The 19,759-nt window shown below is 42.2% G+C and overlaps 1 protein-coding gene across 5 annotated transcripts in view; it reads left to right on the top strand.

Annotated features, from left to right (window-relative positions):
* The first annotated feature begins 1,526 nt into the window (after positions 1-1,526).
* The window catches only part of GAB1 (GRB2 associated binding protein 1), a 112,763-nt gene continuing 94,530 nt past the window's right edge, over positions 1,527-19,759 (top strand). The window contains exon 1 of one of the 5 annotated variants that reach the window (XM_019730774.2): positions 1,527-2,541. In XM_019730774.2, the coding sequence (XP_019586333.1) occupies positions 2,470-2,541 (72 nt within the window). In that variant the 5' untranslated portion in view covers positions 1,527-2,469. Of the gene's footprint in view, positions 2,542-9,547; positions 9,618-19,759 lie in introns of those variants that run through there. The other 4 variants (XM_019730772.2, XM_019730771.2, XM_019730773.2 and 1 more) reach the window with 4 other exon arrangements.

Below are 19,759 nucleotides of genomic sequence, written 5' to 3'. Positions count from 1 at the left end.
GTAAAATAAGACCAGGTCTAATATTAATTTTTGCTCCAAAACACACATTAGAGCTGATTGTCCAGCTAGGTCTTATTTTCCGGGAAACACGGTACTTAAAAAGAAATTATTTTGGTTCATTAGCTGCCATAAAAATCACTCACTTGTGTTCTAAAAAACCCTTACAACAAACGTCTCGCTTGTTCTTTCTCTCTCAGTCCTCCTTATTCTTTTATTCTTCCACAAAACGAGTCTAGTTCTCGCTTTACAACATCTTTCAAATATCGGGCTAAATGCCTCCTCAAGGAATACTTACGTCTTAAACTATCTAACCTAGTTCCATTCCATTGTTCTTTCACCTTATCGGGTTTATTCCAATACCTCAGGGCACAACATTTATCACAATCTGTACTCCATAGACCTTTCACTTTTTTACTTTCCTATGCCACCATGGGAGTGTCACCTCCACGAGTGTAGGAACTTTTGTATATCGCCACCCCAGCACCTAATATCCTACTATAATTTTACATTTTCAAACTCAGAGGAAGTCCTGAATATGAACGTGTGTAAATAAGAAAACGCCTGAGGTTGTTTCCAGAAATGTTCACTTATCTCCTAATATTTTAGTACTTTTATCTGATTATTTATATTGCCTTCTAAAATTTGTGTTGGGGCTTAGTTTTTCATAAATAAGTTGGAAAATATATTTCTATTACAGGATCATGTTAATCTCAGGACCAGGTATTATAATTGTAAGACACATACAAGTAGGCAAATAGAACTAGGACATCCAGTAACTTTCCCTTTTCTCGTCCAACATCCCAAAGGGAGACTTTAAACAAATACAAAGTCAAGTGGAAGAAACTGGCAACAAATGGAGGCAGTGTGAGGCTTTACAGTGTCCCAGAGATTGACTCAGTGGAATCCTTTGGCCCCTCTAAGACATCCCACCAGTCTGGCAGGGCTGCTCAGGGGACCAGACCACGCTAGCCCGGTTGGGTCCCCTTCTGTCCTCCCCTTCAGGCAGGTATCTACGGCGCGCTCCCACGCGCCCTCCGCCCTCGGCCCTTCGGTCTCCCGGGCAGGAATCTGCGGGGTCGCTGCCTCCCCAAGGCTCTGCGGTCTCCCTACCGGTTCTTTTACTTTGCAGGCTGTCAAACAGAGAAAACTCCCCAAACTCCAGATCTCATGCAGTAGTACAAACTCCGAACTGACACCCGGGTGAGCCAAGATGGTAAACACTCGAACGTTCCTCACTCTCCCCGCGCCCAAGTCTCAACAGCGGTGCCCTTGCCGAGGCCTACGCCTCCCGTCCCCAGCACGGAGAGGGCTGGGGGCTCAGGCCGCCAACGCCACTGCGAGGCGGAGGACCCCGCTCCAGCTTCCAGAACTACAGATCCCAGGGTGCCTCTCGGACTCCCGTTCCCTCCCTCTCTCGCTCCCTCCTCCTTTCATCCCCTCCCCCCTGGCCCTTGTTGTTTTGGCTGGAAGCCCTCGGGCGGAGTTTCAGAGAAAGTCTGGGCAGAAACCGGAGCCGGCCCGAACGTGGGAAGGGGAGGAGGAAAGGGAGGAAGAGGGAGTCGGGAGCGGGAGGGATCGGGGCCGTGGGCCGGGCGGCTCAGAATCTGCCGCTGGCCCCGGGTGGGGGAGGCGGTGCCGAAGGAGCGCAAGGGGACGGGACAGTGGGATCCATCCCCAGAGCCGAGGAGCCGAGCGCCTTGTTCCTCCCCGCTCCCCGCCCTCTTCGGCGGCCGCGAGCGTGAACCCACCCTCCGGCGAAACCTGCTCGGTCCCTAGCGCCTGCCGCCCTGCGCTGCCCAGCGCTTGGCGGCCGACCCAGGACCTGCCCTGCGCCCACTGCCCACCGGACCCTCGCAGTTTTCCCTTTCCTCCCCGCTGCCCGGGCGTGCGGGGCAGTGACCCGCCCTCCTCCGACGAGGGCGAAGGAGAGGATTGTCCCGGGCGCACCGAAACCGAGAGCGGGCAAGCTGGAGTGGACGCTGCGCGGGGCATTGTGTGTGTGAGTGTGTGTGTGCGTGTGTGCGCGTGCAGCACAGTGTCTTTCGGAAAGCACTCTGGGGAGGTCCTGTCCCTAGGGGGCGGAGCGCAGGGGACCGAGGCTCCCGCTCCGGGCCGGGGCAGAGTCCCACGGATCCCGATCGCTGCTGAGGAGGCCGCGGGACGGGGCGCCTGGCTGGAAGGCGGACGCCGTGAAGGGAGGCCGGGGCGCCCTCGGTCCGGGGACGGCCCCTGCTCCGAGGTGTCGGCGTCCGCGGCGCAGCCCGTTTCTGTTCAAGTTCGCGGATCTGCGAGAGAGAGGCTCGGACGCGGAGAGCCGGCGCTCCTTGTAGCCCGTCCGCCCCGTCGGCCCGAGCTGCGCGACCGGAGAGCGAGGTCCCAGCGTCTGCACTACCGGCAGGCGTTGACTGTGTCGGGATCGCGCCCGCCCGCCCCTCTGCTGCCCGGGCCGGAGCCCGAGAGGCGCGCACCATGAGCGGCGGCGAAGTGGTCTGCTCGGGATGGCTCCGCAAGTCCCCCCCGGAGAAAAAGTTGAAGCGTTATGTAAGTACAGCTTCGGCGGGTGCTCCACGGGCCTCGGTGCCCACACCTCTCGCTGGCAGCTGCAGCTGGCCGCACGCGGGGCTGGTTAGACCCCATCTCTTTCCGCTCGGCCCCTTTGGGACCGAGTCTGTACACTCATGTTCTGGCCTCCACTTTGACGGGTAACTTTCTTCAGACTCCAGACGCCTTCTTTGCGGGCCTCTTCAGCCCAGAGGAGGGCCCGGCATTTCCAGCTAAACGCCCGCTGCATGTTTTTATTATTCCTTTTAGCAGCGGTGGGGGAAGAGCATTCTTCCTTTATATCCTATTAATCATTATGGGGCTGCTGTGTACTACATTTCCCGCACTAGGAAATTCGCTGAAAATGTAGAACTCATCAGCCCTCTCTTTGGTCCGTACACCCTCTTGCCTTCCTCTGGAGGTAGATTGCGGGAAGCGGGCTGTGGACCTGGATAGTTGGTTTAGAGTTAGACGCAAGCATCTCCAATCCGCGAAAAGAGGAAGAATGAAAAGTTATTACGCGCTCTACCGTTTGCTTTGCAGGGTTCACATTTTCGCGGTTTTGAATCCAGCAACATTGGAGTTTGGCCCAGGAGCCTTAGCAGCTTGCTGCGAGAGGAGGGCGCTGGGGGGAGCCTGGTGGCTGGTGTTTGGGTGCCTTGGACACGCTGTCAAGCCCTGCAGGAGGGGACAGCTGAGGCCAGGAAGGATTTCTGTGGTCCTTTTCCAGGCCACCAGAGTTGCTTAAATGGTATTTGTATAATTGGTACAAGATGCCGATTATGTGTTAAACCGTTTTAGGTGTTATGGAAAACATTCCTTGAAAGAACCAACCTTACTTTGGTGGAAATCTGTGTCCTCTTCCGGGGACTGGGATCTTATCCTTTTTTTCCCCGTTGGTCCTTTTGTCGCTGCCCCCCTGCTAAGGAAAGAAATGACACTATTGCCCTGGCATATGGAGCAAAGTTTTTTTTAGTCAAATGTATTTCAAAAGCAAAATTTATGCCCCCTTAAATATAAATTTACTACCAAGGGACCGACATGCTAATGGAACCTGTTTCTTGTTGAAGGATATTTAACCCAATATTTAGACTCAGGTTAATCCTGTTAGTCACTGTTTGCTTGCAAAGAATGGAGTGAAGTGCAGTATTTAGCTTCACCGAGAATTGACCAGTGAATTTCTGGTTTACTTTCTGCCATAACTGTTATAACAATTCTCATTTAAGGACTTGATACCACACATCCTAAGAAAATTTGCCAAAAGTTTTGAATCCTTCCAAATCCTGTCTCTCCACCGATCACAGTTTGCATTACTATCCTGGTAAAAATGCTAATTTCATTGCAAAAATTTGGGAGAGGCAGTGGATTTTTCCAGCTCTTAGTTTTAAACAGAAGGATGTATGTGTGTAAGAAGAGAGAGCAGGGAGATAGAAAGAGGTATTTGTTTTGAGAAGGCACAGTTTGGGAAAGATGTAAACCTAAGTGGTTGGGTTCTTGGGGGAACTAAAGTACATTTGCCGAAATAGGTAGTGGCTATAGAGGTTTAATGTATTCTTTCACATAGTTGGTCTGTGGTTCTCTCAAAAGATGCTGCGCACTGGGCTACGAATCATAAGATTAGGAAATACAGTAGGAGAAAAGCCCCATCTCTTGGACTTGCAATTTAATGTAATATAAACCAGAAAGAAAATCGGCCAAAAAAAATTATCTTAAAAGGGACAAAAAAAAAAAAAAAAAGGAAAGTCTAGATTAAAAAAATATATATTATTTCATTTAATTATCCCAAAGTTTTATGAGGTAGGTATTATCTCTGTTTTTCAGATAAGAAAACAGTCTGCATTACCAGAATGTGCCAGAGGCAGGATTTGAATCCAGATCTGCCTGACTGACTGGGCTGTAAGAGGTTAACGAGTCTCATCCAGTTCATTTCAAGTGGCGCTCAGACTAGATCATCTCTAAAGGTCCTCTCAGATTATAACTTTCTAGGAGTCTATGAATATTAAGAATACAAGGAGAAGGTCAGGTGTGGATCAGACGTGCACTGCTAATGACACATGAGACCCTTCAGGCAGCTTTCTGAGTCTTCAAGAAGATGAGACAAGTACAGTGTAAAGTGGTTTCTGATTGTGTGCCCACGCTGAATGCCGTGTTTTTTTGTGTGTTTTTTAATAGTTGTTTTGAGGAATAAGCTTTGTGTAGTTGGAAAATATAATACTTGAGAGAGAGATTAGGCTCCCTAAGTTGTGTTTTCAACAGGGAGAAGAATCTGCCTAACAGCTGGAGGGAGGCTGAGTTTTTCTTGCCCAGCCAAGTATTCGTGTTTTCTTTACATATTAGTGAAGCCTAGAAAGACAGTGGGCAGCGTGGCTCTCAGAATTGAGGGGTCCAAGAAGGCGACTGGGGGATTACAAGTTAAAATGAGGCTGATCGTATAGTTTCGCTGTCAAGTTGGTTGCCCAGAAGATTTTTGAAATTCCCAGCTTACTGATCTTGTGGCTTTGGTATACAGTTTAGATTGCTTTTGCTAAGCCAATTTCAACCCTCAAAGATATAGCCAATGAATTTATGCATTTCCTGTGCTTGTGTTTCTTTTCATCTAAAATCTTGATTTTCTGGATAGAAGGAAATATTGTTAGCCACCCAACAAGGCAAAATGTTGCTTGATAATGGTTTTTAATGAATGGATTCGCTGTGAAAAGATACTTGGATTCACGGTACTACAATTGTTAACTGAGACTTCAGAGAATTAGAGCGTTGATTCTGTTGGGAAACATTTGGTCCATGGGACTTTGACAGTTGTCTTGCTGTTTACAGTATTTATAGGGTAGTCCAAACATTCATTAAGATGATCCATAAGGGCTTTTAAGTGACAAAACAAAGTTTTAGTTTTATCTTTAAAGTCATCTCAAGTTATGGCCCCAGTGTGTTCCATTTACAACTCCATTTTATATTTACTGTTTGATAGTCTACTCAGGCAGCCTTGTTTTTGCATACTAGTGTGTTCATCTGATATGGAAGCTTTCCTTGAATTTCCTAAATAGAGTGAAAGTGGCATAAAAGAAAGTGAGAGAAAGACTGCAATGGTTAGCGGATTCCCCAGCCTTTTTGTCTCTTCTTAACTTTTTCTATATTTACTTGCAAAAGGGTAAGAAAGTACTTCTTTTTTTTTTTAAATTAAAGTTTATTGGGGTGACAATTGTTAGTAAAATTACATAGATTTCAGGTGTACAATTCTGTATTACATCATCTATAAATCCCATTGTGTGTTTACCACCCAGAGTCAGTTCTCCTTCCATCACCATGTATTTGATCCCCTTTACCCTCATCTACCACCTGAAAGTACTTCTTTTATGCGTTTCTGCCTGTGAATTTTTAAAAGTTTGACCTAAAATGGAGGTGAACATTTTCATGCTTTCTTTGCATTTTGCTCCTACGGTGTTGCTGGTTTTATCCTGTGTTGTATCTCAAACAGCTGCTTTTTCACTTTTGAGGATCTGAGTGGAATGATATACAGATCACCACCAGTAAGGATACAGAAAACAAGTAAACTCTTGGTAGTGTGCACACAACAGTCGTGCTCAGGTTTTTAAAGCATTATTTAAAGACAAGCTAGCCATTGGAAATAATGGTGGATTTTTCATCAGGACTTGAAATTTTAGCTGAGATAAAACGCAAGTCTGAAAACAAAGGATTGACTCAAGCCAGCAGGCTGTCACCACGTCTCTGCAGGAGGAACTTCCCTCTGGCCTGCCTCAAGCGTGGACACCAAGTTTGGGCTCCTCCATGGCCCAGCTGTCAGCGTTGGGCAGGTGTGCAATCTCAGCAGGAGAACCTGCTTCTGAGGCCAAAGCAAGGTGGTCTGTTAGCCGCCAGCCGGCCTGGGAGCAAGACCTCAGCCAGTTCTCGGGTGTGTAATCTGCGCCCAGCTTGGGATCTGCTCGTCAGCTGTCATTTAAGAGCATGGTTCTTGTCTGGACTTCCAGAACACACCCCCAGTTCTGGAAATGGGCCTAGAAACAGAAATAGCCTCTTCCTCTGCGTGAGCACCTGACATCTTACATGGAGAGGGGCACGGGCAGCCAGAGTAGCAGCGTCTCCTTGGTTCAAGGACAACGTGGGGATCTGTGCTGAGCATTACGTCTCTGCTCAACAGTGTCACTACAACAAAGGGCCCTGAGATGTCTGGAAGCTCTTCCCTTTGCAGAAGCAATCGATGGATTCTGAAGCTACTGCTTATAGTGACTCAAGTAGCAGAATTATCCTGTTGAAAAACATTTTTTTTTTCCTTGTAATCCTCATATTAGTAAACATCCCATTCAAATTCCTAATGTTTTCTTTTTACCTTTTCCAGTGAGGCAGGAACATTGCTTCTATTAACAAAGATCATCAACTACCAATTACATTAAACCTTTATGATAGTTAATGATAGCTAATACTTTCGTCGTGCCTGAACTTAATGATGGGTATAAAACTCTCCATGCAAAACTTGTTGAATTCCTAAATCTGCTTGTTGTCTTTGGAGATTCAAAATTACCATTAGGAAGATATCTCAGTTTGGAGGGTAATTTTAGAATTCTGTTTTAAAAATTTGTTTTTAAATTTTTTTAAAAGATCATCTTTCAACAAAATATAATATGGCAAGAGTCATACTTGGATAATCTGGTTGACAGCTGACTTGGCTATTTCAATGTGTTTTGTCATTATGTCTGCTTTAAAAATATGAAAGAAATAAAATGACAAAGCACTTTTTAAGACTAAGTAAAATTCCATATTTTGGAATCAACATGAAAAAAGGTAGATAAGGTCCTGCTAATTCGCAGATTAAGGAATTTTAAGATGTGGTAGATTCAAAACATTCAAGTACCAGCACTCCTAATTTTCATATAGGGACTAACACAGGAGAAGGAACATCGTAGCAGGTAGATTATTACTTTTTTTTGGAATGGTTTTGGGTAAATTGTGTTAGGGACCTTGGACTGAGTGTCAGGACCCAGGATTTGACTTGACTTGGCCACTACCCATGTGATCTACCCGCGTGATCTTTTTACCAAGTCTGATTCTCAGGTTTCTTATCTAGAAAATGGGGATGGGGTGGGCAATAGATCTCCATTCTAAACTCTTGCAGTTTTACATTCCTCTTCTCAGACATTTCCTTGGGGGGAAGAGGCAGAATGGGGAGCTTCTCAGTAGGCCTCCTTTTGGGGAAATAAATCTTAATTTATTGTTCATCTTAAATAGTTGAGTGACTATATTAGGAACTACTCAAGCAGAGTTCTTTGGGGACCTTCTGGTGTTTAGCCTAGCAGAATGCAAGCTCACTGAGCATAGGCTGTGGAGTTTCTGTGCTGGGTGCCGTGTCTTCAGCACCCAGTCAGTGCCAGGCTCAGAGCAGAAGTTCAGCACATCCCTGTTGACTGAATAAATAAACAAACTGCTATTTCTGGAGCTTTTGTAATGTGTCATATGTGGAACAGGATGGAGGGAAAGGCCCACTCCCTGTCCTTAAGGAGTTTCTAATCTAATTGTGAAGACAAGCTGTAAATGCACAGACATTTAAATTGTTTTACAAGACATATCATAAAGCCCTGTATGATTAATCACCCAATGAATGATGCAGACAGTAATTGCTTAAGAGTTCGGACTGAGAGGGGAGGGGGAAGGGGGCTGCCAGGGAAGAGGTCAGAAATGAACTGCTGGCAGAAATAGCAATATCATAAGGGAAGTCTGGTTTTTCACAGAAGAACGAAGACTTTGTGTTGAGTTTAGATAGCCCAGTGAAAAGAACAGCTTCCAAACACGTCAGTTTCATACATGGAGTTGGGATGTAGCTGTACTTCTGGTTGCAGAAGTTTCTTTTTCTGCCATGACTCAGTAATGCTCCTGATGAGGTCCTGGCCACAAGTGAGTTTTATGTCTCAGACTAGAAACAAATAAAGCAACTTGTTTGGTCACCTGAACTTATTAAAATTCCAAGGGACCTGTGTTATTTAAGATTTCTTTATGTCTGTTTTGAGCTAAATAATTCATTCTGGCAAGCATGTACTTTACAACAGAGAGGGAGCATGTTCTGGTGGGAGGGAGAATAAAAGAGTCTTTGATTCCCTTGCTTCTGAGTTCCAGCAGGAGGGCCAGCGCTGCCTTGGGCTCGCCTCTTATTTTGGACTTTGGAAGCCATCTTAGCCCAGCTGTGTGAGTGCCAGCTAGTGCTGGAGGAAGGAGAATAACACCATTGGATCACATTAAACCCCTTCTGACTGTTGATGGAGGGGTTTCTCTCATTTCACATTCCTTGCATTTACATGGTGGCTAATTTCCACGAAGTTAGAGCTCAGTCTGAATTTGCCATTTGAACTTGGACTGAAGTCACAGCATTTCTGTGACTGCTTTTATGTAATCAGCCTGTGGACTAAAAGGAAACTTACCAAGTCCAGGTCCTTTTTTCGTCCCTCTTGGGCTACAAGCACAAATAAAATTAGCATTCTCTTTAGATTACTCCTGGGGGAAGGTGGCTTATTGTACTGTGGATTTCCACATCCATTGAATAAGTAGCCCCTTCAGGTGCCAGCTCGATGGCTGGAGGAGCCTTAATGAATTGTAGACAGAATACAGGCTTGTGTAATTACTGGGAAAAGTCATTTTAGGAATTGGAAGGTTTTTTTGGCCATTCCAGGCTTGTATATGTGAGCACCTTAAATAATACAAGAATGCCTTACCTGGAAAAAAAATCTTTTATATTTTAAGCAATTCTGTTATTCATAGGACCAAAATTCTCCCTAACCGAAGAAAAAAACTCTCATTGTTGAATGCATATGAAGTAGAGCCTAGCAACTTTTGACCTTCTCACAGCCTGCTTATAAAAAACAGTAAAGACTGTGCACTGAAATGCATGTTAGGTCGTTATCTCTGTTACATTAGCTCTTGAAGCATTCTGATTACAACTTGTTGCTGCCAAGCCCCGTTCTGCAGTATTATCTGGAACAAAAATTTTCCATGTGGTTGTTTTTAGCAGAGCTACTATATGCAAACTTCACATGAAGACCTAAGTTGCAAAGAAAAGAGCTTCTAGAAGGGGAAATGTGAGTTATCTTAATTTTTTTCTACCATATAACTGTTCTTTCCTTTGTGTATGTTGCAGACATTTTTATCATATTTTTAAACTAGGTTTTATTTTTATATGCTGGAAAGAATGCCAAATTTACCATGAGATTTTCTTATGGCGGTGTGTGTTTTTTTCTCCCAGCTTTTTACTTTGAATTCATACTTGGCCTAGGTAATTCCCTATGTGTTCAAAAAAAACAATGTCCTAAAAGGAAAACAACATGTCTACATTGTTCTATGAATTAAAAACAATATATCGAGAGTCCAAAAATTTCTTTTAGATGTGAAAAAAACTTAGGTCATTTTTTTTTAAAGGAAGAAAAATACTAAACTTTAACTATCCTTGTCATTGTTTTTCTTTTCCCTTTTTAACTTATTTTCCTTTGTTTTGACTCATGTAGTTTAAAAGTTTTTGAAAACAATTTTATACATTCTTCTTTAACAATATCATACATGGAAAAAGAAAACATCAAAATTCCGTTTTACATTTCAAGAGAAAAGTGACAGGAGGATATCATCTGGTCTAAAGAGGGAAAAAAAATGTCAGTTAACACCAAGGCTTTGTAACACACTTTCATGTTGCTCGGTTGCCTTGAATATTTGTCATTATTGCCTAGAGCTACTTAGCTATTATATTAATACATGAAATGAGCAGGTGAATATAAATTTAGTTGAGACTTACTTTCGTGAAAAGCAAATGCAGGACATCAGGAAAAGGTTAAGAACGCAATCTATTTTTGTTGTCAGTTGTATTATTTATTTAATACATCAGTTAGCCAATTACTATAACATTTTATTTGCTAGCTTTTTTTTAAGTGGGAGAAAGGTAAAAGCACTCTTTGTCCATGGATCCCTACCCTCCAGCTCTTTTCCCCTTTGTTTCCACTTCTTCCTCTCTAACATAAGCTTAGCCACCAATACCACAAAGTAGTTGTGTCAGAATCTTTACACACACATTCTTTCACCTTTTCTCTAAAAAGGGGGAGTTATTTATATCTCTGGAATATGGTAATTGAGACTGAGAATAATAATGTTCCACCCAGCATGCAGATTGTTTTTCTCTCCTGAAATGCAGTTTTCAGTTACTACTGTGTTGGAAAATGTGGTTAGGCCACTTTCTGACTAGCAGAACTCCTCCCTAAGATGACTAGCTGATTAAAGAATTAAGTACCTGGTGTGCTTTCTGAGCTCCAGTCCATCACACATTCCCATCAGTGCCTTGGCCAGAGTCCTGGGAGCCAAGATGAAAGTGCTTCTGCTTGGAGGGATGACCATTTGATTAGCAGGAGAGAAGCACTTTAATCTTTGACTCTGGGAAGAGAAACACTTGGTAAAAGGCTGCCTCCTGTGTTTTGAATTCCAGTGGTGTTACATAGAGTTACATAGGAACAATCACCTCACTTCAGTTAGGGAGGTAGTATTTGAACCTCCTTCCCTCTGGCAAAAGTTACAGTTGACCCTAAAGCTGTGTAGCAGTGTTGGATTTTACAAGTGCTCCCTGACAATTTCAGGTTTAAATGTTTGAAGTGTTAAGAAAAGTTAAAAGGAAATACTGAACTAGTAAGAAGGCAACATATTTGGGAAGGTGATTAGTTTCTAGTGATGCTGTTACAGATAATCGAAGCTTTCTGAGTAACCTTCATTGGGTGTATGGGTCATTTATTTCCAAAGAAAGGGGCACAAAATTAAACCGGTGCCATTGAATAGTATTCTTTTTTCCTATCTCTTCATTTAAGCAAATAGTCAAAATACGAAAAGCAAGTTTAATATGTTTTTATATTTAATATATTTTTCTAGATGATTTTTATGAGTCGCAGTATACACAGTAGAAGGTGTATACACGTGATCTGTTTACAAAGAAAATTATGGCTTCATTTTCTTTTGGTGTTTGTTATAGGATATTAATTTCCAGAGGACAAAGACGGCATTTGTTTTCTGTATGGAAAATATACAGTGTGGTACCTTGCACAGTCTCTTGAACAGCATGACAAAATAATTGTAGAATTTTAAACCTAAAATTATAAATCATCTAATCCAATGTTTCTCAATCTCTTTTAACCCATTTGTCTCTTAGGTGTTGTTTGAATGTCCTTTGACTTGTAATCCAGTTTTACGTTCTATGATCTGCATTACCACAACAGCTATATTGAATATCTTTTCCGGTTACACATACCTTCTCCTCCTCCCCTAGTCAGGAGTCCAACCTCTTGGTTTTACAGGGAATAAAAATTAGCCTCTGGGAGACTAATTGATTTGTCCAGTGTCATACAAGTTAACCAGCTGTTCTGGCAGGGCCACATCTCTCACCTCTCAGGTGAGATCCTTTGGTCATTACAGCAATGCCCACTGTGAACAATGCACTGCGAAGAGTTCAGAAGAGGGCCAAGAAGGCACTGTCTCCACCATTTAGCAGTTTAATGCTACTAGGGACGTAGGATGCACTCAATACTGCAAACTGTATCATGATCAGTAATGTGTAAGACAAGGCTCTAGAAGAATTCAGCGGAGGGAGGTGGAGTCAGGGACTCTGAAGGCTGAATGAAGGTGGTGAGAGAGATTTCACCAGGACCTTAATAGGTAGCTTTACTTTTCAAAGATCGGGCTGGAGTGAGACTCTTTCTGTTGCTCCGTTTCCCATCCAGATTCTTGAGTGGGTTTTGTACACTTGGCTGTCCCCTCTTCCTCACCTGCCGCTCATTTCATACCAGAATACAGCCTGGATCTTTTTCCACCACATGTATGTAAACTCCAAGGCCCCCCGTGACCTCCTGATTGCCAAATCTAGTAGAACTAGATTTGAACTTTTTAGTTCTTATTTTTCATGGAACACCTGACTGCATTGATGGAGATGACTAACCCCTCCTCTCAAAATATGTTCTTTCTGTGCCTTCCTGAGACCAGGCTCTGGTTTCCTTAATTGCTGGAGTCCTATGGGTTCTAGTGCTAGCCCTGGATGGTGTCATCCCATCTCATAGTTAGTGCTTCTTCATCTATTGTGAGTTCATGAACTTCTTTGAACATTTGATAAAAGCTCTGGGCATTCAGTTTTCACGGTATCCTTACAAACTAGCACACAAATGTTATTATAATCTAGCATGTTTTTTCACCTTTAAAGACCGTCTATGGATCTTAAATGCCCCTGAATTATGTGCTGGTGATTCAGAGACTTATCTCGATCCATTTCTCACTCCACATCTATATGTCTTAACTGCTTCAATCCCTAATTGCTTACATACCCAAGAGCAATTCAGCGTGCCCACAGTAGGTCTGACCACCCTCTCCCTAAACCTGGTCCCTCACAGTCAATCGCACTGCCAGCCCTTGTCCTGTGGCTTAAGGTTTTCTTTGTTGTCCCTCCCCCCGTTCTCTGCATTCAGTGACCAAATCCTGTTGGTTTTAGCTCCCAAATATCTCTTGACTTATTGACCCTTCTGTTGCCTAAGCTACCTTTCCCTTTCTTCTGGATTGTTGCAATAGTCAGTTGGTCTCCCTCCTTCCATTCTTGGCCCCTACAGCTGTCCTTATCAAGGCAGCCAGAATGGCCTTTCTGAAACACAAATCTGATAATACCGTTCCCTGGTTTAACGTTGTTCTGCAGCGTTCCCTTGCTCTTGGGAATGCCCAACGCTCTAATGGCTTGTAGGGAAGGCTCTTTGTGATGTGCACCTGTACATTGCCACCTGGGGCGTCTGTCGCTGCCTCTCACTCATGCTCTTCACTTCAGCTGCACTGAACTTTCATGTCCCAGATCAGCCCTGTAACCTCTCACTCTGGCCTTTGTGTGTGCTCTTCCCTCCTCCAGGAATTCTTGGCCCTTCCTTCTCTGCTTGCACAACCAGCCTAACTTCTGCTTCTCCTCTGCTCTCTAGAAGCCTCCCCTGAGCTCCCACCACCACCATCACTCACACCTGTAGCCACAGTGGGCCAGGAGCATCTGTTGTGTCCTCCTTCGACACTCTGCCATGCCACACCTGATAATTCTTGCTTGTTTTAATTGCTATTTCTATCCCCTTTAGATCGCGGGGCCACTTTTGTGGACCTCAGGTACTTTGCGTTCATGAGCACCCCCTCCCTACAAAAGAGGAATGAAAACGATATTTTGCAACTGCGTCAGTATAAAGAAGAACATATCCCAAACTGGTTTTATTATTATATATTCATTATTTTAGGATGGGGATTTAGGATGGGGTTCTGTGCCAATAAACCCATAATTTGAAAATATCGTTAAATCGAAAATATGTTTAATATACCTAACCTACCGGACATCGTAGCTCAGCCTAGCCTACCAGAAACATGCTTAGCACACAATATCCAAAAAACACTGGCAACACAGCCCAATACAGTCCGGGGTGTTTACCTGGCAGATGGCCTGGCTGCCTGGGAGCTGCGCTCACTGCCGCTGTCCAGCATCATGAGCGAACATCGTACCGCTTATTGCCAGCCCGGGAAATGATCAAAATTCAAAGTACGGTTTCTACCGAGTATGGATTGCTTTTGCACTATAATAAAGTCAAAACATCATGTTGGACCCTCTGAAATTGGGGACTGTCTGTATTCATTGTTTTTATTCTAATTTTAAAAGAAATTAATATTAGGACACTTTTCATGGGCTCCTAAAAGTCTCATGAGCCCTAGCTCTCTGCCACTTGTGCCAGATGGATACGTTGCTCTGTGAAATGGACGTAAATACTTTGGAGATAAAGCTGACTTCAGCTGATTGACTGTGACCAGGAAAGGGGAGGAGCCACTTAATTATTTCGTTACTTGGTACTTTTGTAATGCCTTGGATAGCTTACCAAAACAATGTTACGATTTGGTATTTCAGTCCCTGGTAATGGAAAAATTTGTAGAAAAATAGGACGATATACTTAAAAGGTATATGTTATAGAAGAGCAAAAGTCATGAGATTTTTATGATGTTGAAAATACATTCTATGAGCTGTTTCACTAATATGGACATTTCTTCATGATGTTTCTGTGTAGAGCAGTGCGTTTTAGTGGGAGAAGGGAGGTGATTTCGCCCCCACAGGGGACATTGGGCAATGTGTGGAGACATTTCTGATTGTCACACTAGGGGTGCTATTCACTGTTAGTAGGCAGACGTCAGGGATGCTACTGAACATCCTACAGTGCACAGGACGGCCCCTCCAACAAAGAACTGTCGGGCCAAAACATCGATATTGCTGAAGTTGAAGAACCCTCATACTGAGAGATCCTTCATAAAGCCTGGTTCTTACATCTGCATTATTTACTTCGTTTATTTCCCTATGTTTCCATTAAAAGCCATAATTCATATAGCACTGGAACCAGACATTTATTTTTTTCTGACTTCGATAAGGTTGAGAAAAGCCGTCATAGAGATGGCTGAGCTTTTGAACACCAGAGGTTGGTGCTGTGTAACACTTCACAAGGGTTTATATGATAGACAGTCTCTCTCAAACGGTCTGTTGTCATTTAATCCATTACCCAAATGCTCACTTTGCTCTTACTAATTGTAGCTAGAGTACAACCAGTTGTTGCCTGGGTGGGGAGGAGGTGCGCAGTCATTTCTTCATGCTTTTTATTACCTCGTGGCTTGAATGTCACCATTCATTGTTCAAGAGCCGCCCAGCTTGTTTGCTTTTTATAAATGACGTGTAATCAGTCCTCTTGTAGGTCTGGCTCCTGTAATTTGCAGTAGCCACAGAGCAAGGCTGACGGGTCTGTATTTATGCTGATGTCTCAGATTCATTTCAGGTTCCACTCTCCTTGCTTTCTTGCCTCTTCCATCTGTGTTTTAAAAGGAAAGTGAAGACAGAACCACCACCATACTTTGTCTTCTCAGAGGCTCTGATGGTACTTATTTATAGCTTGGTAGAGTCCCTGTATCCTTTGGTTTGGGAAGAATCAAGGGTTTGGGGCAGTGCGTCCTCAAATTTCAGTTTAAACTTCAATATAACAATCACATGGGTAACTTCTAAAATGAAGGGTTTTTGTGTCGTCGTTTTTTTTACCAGTTCTTTCCATTCACTTTTTAAAAATTGAGGATAGTTGACATGCAATATTATATGAGTTTCAGGTGTACAACATACTCAACATTTATATACCTTTTGTGATCACCACGATACAGCTAGTAATCATCTGTCACTATGCAAAGTTATTGCAATACTATTGGCTATATTCCCTATGCTGTACATAAAATGAAGATTCTTGAGCCCTACTCACCTTCTGATATTTTTAGTAAATCTAGGTAGAGGTCCAGAAAACTGTATTTTCTGACCCAAACCCCTGCTAATTCTGATGTAGGTGGCCCTTAAATTAAACTTAGAGAGAGTCTGAGCTGGGTGTGGAGGAAGAAAGAGAGAAGGAAGAAAATCCGATGGAAGTAAATACGTACAAAGAGTGGGATAGAAAGGCAAGAACCAAAACTCAGAAAGTAGTTTAGCCTGTCTTCTGTGAGATAAGAGAAATATGCCACGATGCTTAAAAAGATAGATGCCTGGTGGTTTCTAGCGGTGATTTAGATCAAATTGTCCCCTAAAGACATATTTAGAGGATAACAAAAGTGAAAGGGAATTTTTAGAAAGGTTAGTCTATGAGAAAGTCCTAACCATTGCCAAGAAGCTCAAAAGACGTTATTAAATCAAGGGAAGTATTATGTAGGTATCGATTTAAAAAAGAGTGTGTGTTCCTGAATCAAGAGTTTATGAATGACTTGAAGATGAACAGGAAAAATGGAAGAGGATTAGCTCTTCACCAGAAGTTCTGGTTATTCTGGTTATTGAATGTGAAAGCATATTGTTGAAATACAGCCCAGATTTCCTGGACTAGTTCTGATTTCAAACATTCTTTCCCACTGTCTTTATAATACATGTCTGGTTTGCCCTAATTTTTGGTTAGTTGAGATGTTTTTGATTTGTGAAAGAGCACCAGAGTTGTTGACTAAAGAAGTTCCCTTGTCCCACACACCTGTGTGTGTGTGTGTGTGTGTGTGTGTGTGTGTGTGTGTGTCTTAATATATGTATTCTAATCTATTTTAACATGAACCTTGATTTTAAAATCCATTTTAGACAAAGAGAGCAAAAGAGAGAGACAGGTAAGACAGACTCTGTTTTAGAAAATTGGTAAAGAGGGGGACCAGGTGGGAATGATAATTTAATCCCAGCAAAGGACTGAAATACAAGATAGTTACCTACTGAATTTACTGTGTTTCTAGAAAGCTATAATTTTTTGACATAGTGTTTTCTTAGGGGAACTTTATGATTCCATTCAATTACCTTACAGAAAGATCTTGACACTCCCTCCCCTAAAGTAAGAGGAATTTGGGGAGTTACTTTTAAATATTGCTGTCATTAGTGTTAAATCATTCTTTACCCTGCTCTCTCTCTTCATCCAAGTGTTCGTGTTTGCATTTCCTCTACCCTAACCATCTCTGTGGCACAGGGTTCATTTTTCCATGGTTTCAATATACAGAACCCAGATTATACTGTAGAACTTCGCCACTCGCTTGCTTATCTTTCCTCCTTCCCTTCCTTTTCACCATCCTCCATGCTGTCTCCCTTCAACTCCGTATGTTTACTCAGGAATACTTCATTCTCTTAATACTATGCCCATCTGCCCACAAGATCTTACAGAACCTTCATATCTGCTCTGTAAGTGTTGAGTATCATTATTGTGATTATATGAAGTCTCTACCACACCCTCTCAGTGCACTGACAGTCCAAGTACGTTTGGTTAGTAGATCACTTCGCTCTTGAAGTGAATAATAGAAGGGCTGTTGCTGGATGGTGGTGGAGACCCAGAACCTACTTCTACCACTTACTCTGGCAGCTAAGAAAGGCTAGATTCCTGGGACTCCTATCTGCACAAAGGATGAAGGCTGGGCTCACAACTTGCTCTCTCCATTTCAGGTGACCTTATTCCTTTGCTTTCTTATGTTTTTACACCATACACTCAGTAAACCTTTCCTATGATTTTCTTAATGGTTCTAATTATTTTGTCAGACTTTTCCCCCCATAACTTATTCTAATCCATATGGTGTTTAACATGGTGGTAGGTGTTTCCCATGTATTTTTATTAAATTGGCTGAAAACAAGTATTAAATGCTCTTGGGGAGAACCATAACATTAAGTAGGCATCCAAGTGCAGCACAAAAGAATATATAGTTTATCAATTTTCAGTGGGAGTATTTTAATGTAACCTATTGATTTTGGTCTAACATACAGAAAATAAGTTACATAATATTAGTTAAGCAGATTTATTGCCTTTTGCTAAGTCACTAAAGCGAAATGTTTCTTTAATAATTATATAAGATTTATCATTCAAGTTAATGTATATATTTAGCCTTAGAATTTTATATTTACTTATATTTGAGTAGGAAATATACCTTGATTGACTTAAAATTCATGGTATGTTGGTACTTTGATTATTTCTATGTTTTAAGTTGTAATTTTTAATACTCGGAATATTTAAATGCTTAATATCTTCCTCCTTATTTCAGTGATTCTTAAACAAGAAAAAGATACTTTTTTATGATAGGTTTTATGCACACTAAATTTTTTAGCAATTGTGGTTTTGATTCCCAAGCTGGAGAAATAGTTGTATGTTAAGAAACCCATGTTCTTACTAAGGAAACTTGGAACATGGATATTGAACTATCTTTAATCTTTCAATTAAGGTTTTAGCCTTGAAAACAGTCATGTCTGTTTTCAGATAGAATCTGTTGTGTTTCTAAACCATATATTTCCAAACCAGAATAAGTTTTTATAACTTTGAGATGTTTATTGAAACACTTAAGGAGAAGAAAATGACTCAAGGAAGATAAAGACCAATTTTTCTTAAAGTAATTAAAGGAGAAGAACTTGTATTCTTGTTCCTATTCTGAAGGAGAAAAATGAGGCCCTAGGGAATTGAGGCCTGGGAAATACCCCACGCCCAGGTCCTGTTGGTTTCGGCAGGCAGAGGTAGACATGGATGCACACAGGCTTCCTGACGCCCAGCCTGGTGCCATTCCCAGGCTGCCACCTCCACCTCCTTCAGTTGGTGAAGTTTCTAAAATTCAAACACTTTGTCATTGTCAGAGCATTTTAGCTGCTCCTCAAAGCAATGACAATATAGTAAGTTCATCCCAGTCTCTCTCTTTTTAAAATTTTTAACTGTGGATAAAAAAAACACATCACATAAAATTTACCAACACCTCTTGGGAAGGCGTGCACCTCACCTGTATTTGCTCCTTCCCTGTAGTAGGAAGTTAATTATGTGGGATTTGCTTACCTGATCCACACAGAAGAGCCTACCTTAGTGCACATTTGCAAACCCCACACCCCTTTCTGCCCCTGAGGAAAAATTCTTTCCTGATCCTAGATCAGTGCTCAGTTTAATCTTGAGCATATGAGAATGAGTCACCCTGGGTAAGTATATAATCCCATTTATACCTCCCTTCCAACCTCCCTTTAATTTTGATTTCCTTCATAAGGGCTGGTGTTCTGGGGACTAATTTAGGAACTAGGAGATGTTGAGATTTTTTTTGGAACCAGCACTTTCTGTTCCACTGAAAATGACACTGCATGGCCTAAGTTTTAAGATGCAGACTATGTGTGGAATGTCTGTGTGGAGGAAGAAACAAGTTCATGCTTTTTTGGGAGGCAGGGAGAAAGAGGAAGGCTAATTTTAATCAGATAGTCTGATTTTGTGGGGAAAATACTGAGGTCTTTAGAATACGGACAGACCAAAGATGAGTAACTAGCTGCTTTGTGATTTCTTTGTGTACACAAAAGAAATACCTGATACTGGGCTAAACAAATATTGTTGAATAGGTATATTAACTAATAAAATAACCGCGTTCTGCTTCTGATTCTATTGCCATTATCTACACAGTGTGTAACCACTGCTACTATTTCTTCATTTGTAAACTGAAAAATGTTTTGCGGGGAATTTTAAAAAGAATACTTGTAAACTATCTTGGAATCTTTAAGGTACTTTGAATATGGTCACTTAAAAAAATGTAAATCACCAATGCTAATGTTTTTATACCGATAGAGAGCTATGGGGGCAGGAGTGACTTCAACATCAAAACATTCATTTTTAAGACAGCCTACATTTGAGCAAAGCCATTCTTCTTCAGTGCTTACTTTGAATTGGCA

The sequence above is a fragment of the Rhinolophus sinicus genome, linkage group LG07 (genome assembly GCF_036562045.2).
Source record: "Rhinolophus sinicus isolate RSC01 linkage group LG07, ASM3656204v1, whole genome shotgun sequence".
In the NCBI taxonomy this organism is placed as follows: Eukaryota; Metazoa; Chordata; class Mammalia; order Chiroptera; family Rhinolophidae; genus Rhinolophus; species Rhinolophus sinicus.
The sequence above is the reverse complement of the archived record's forward strand: the minus strand, read 5'-3'. Positions and strand labels throughout refer to the sequence as shown.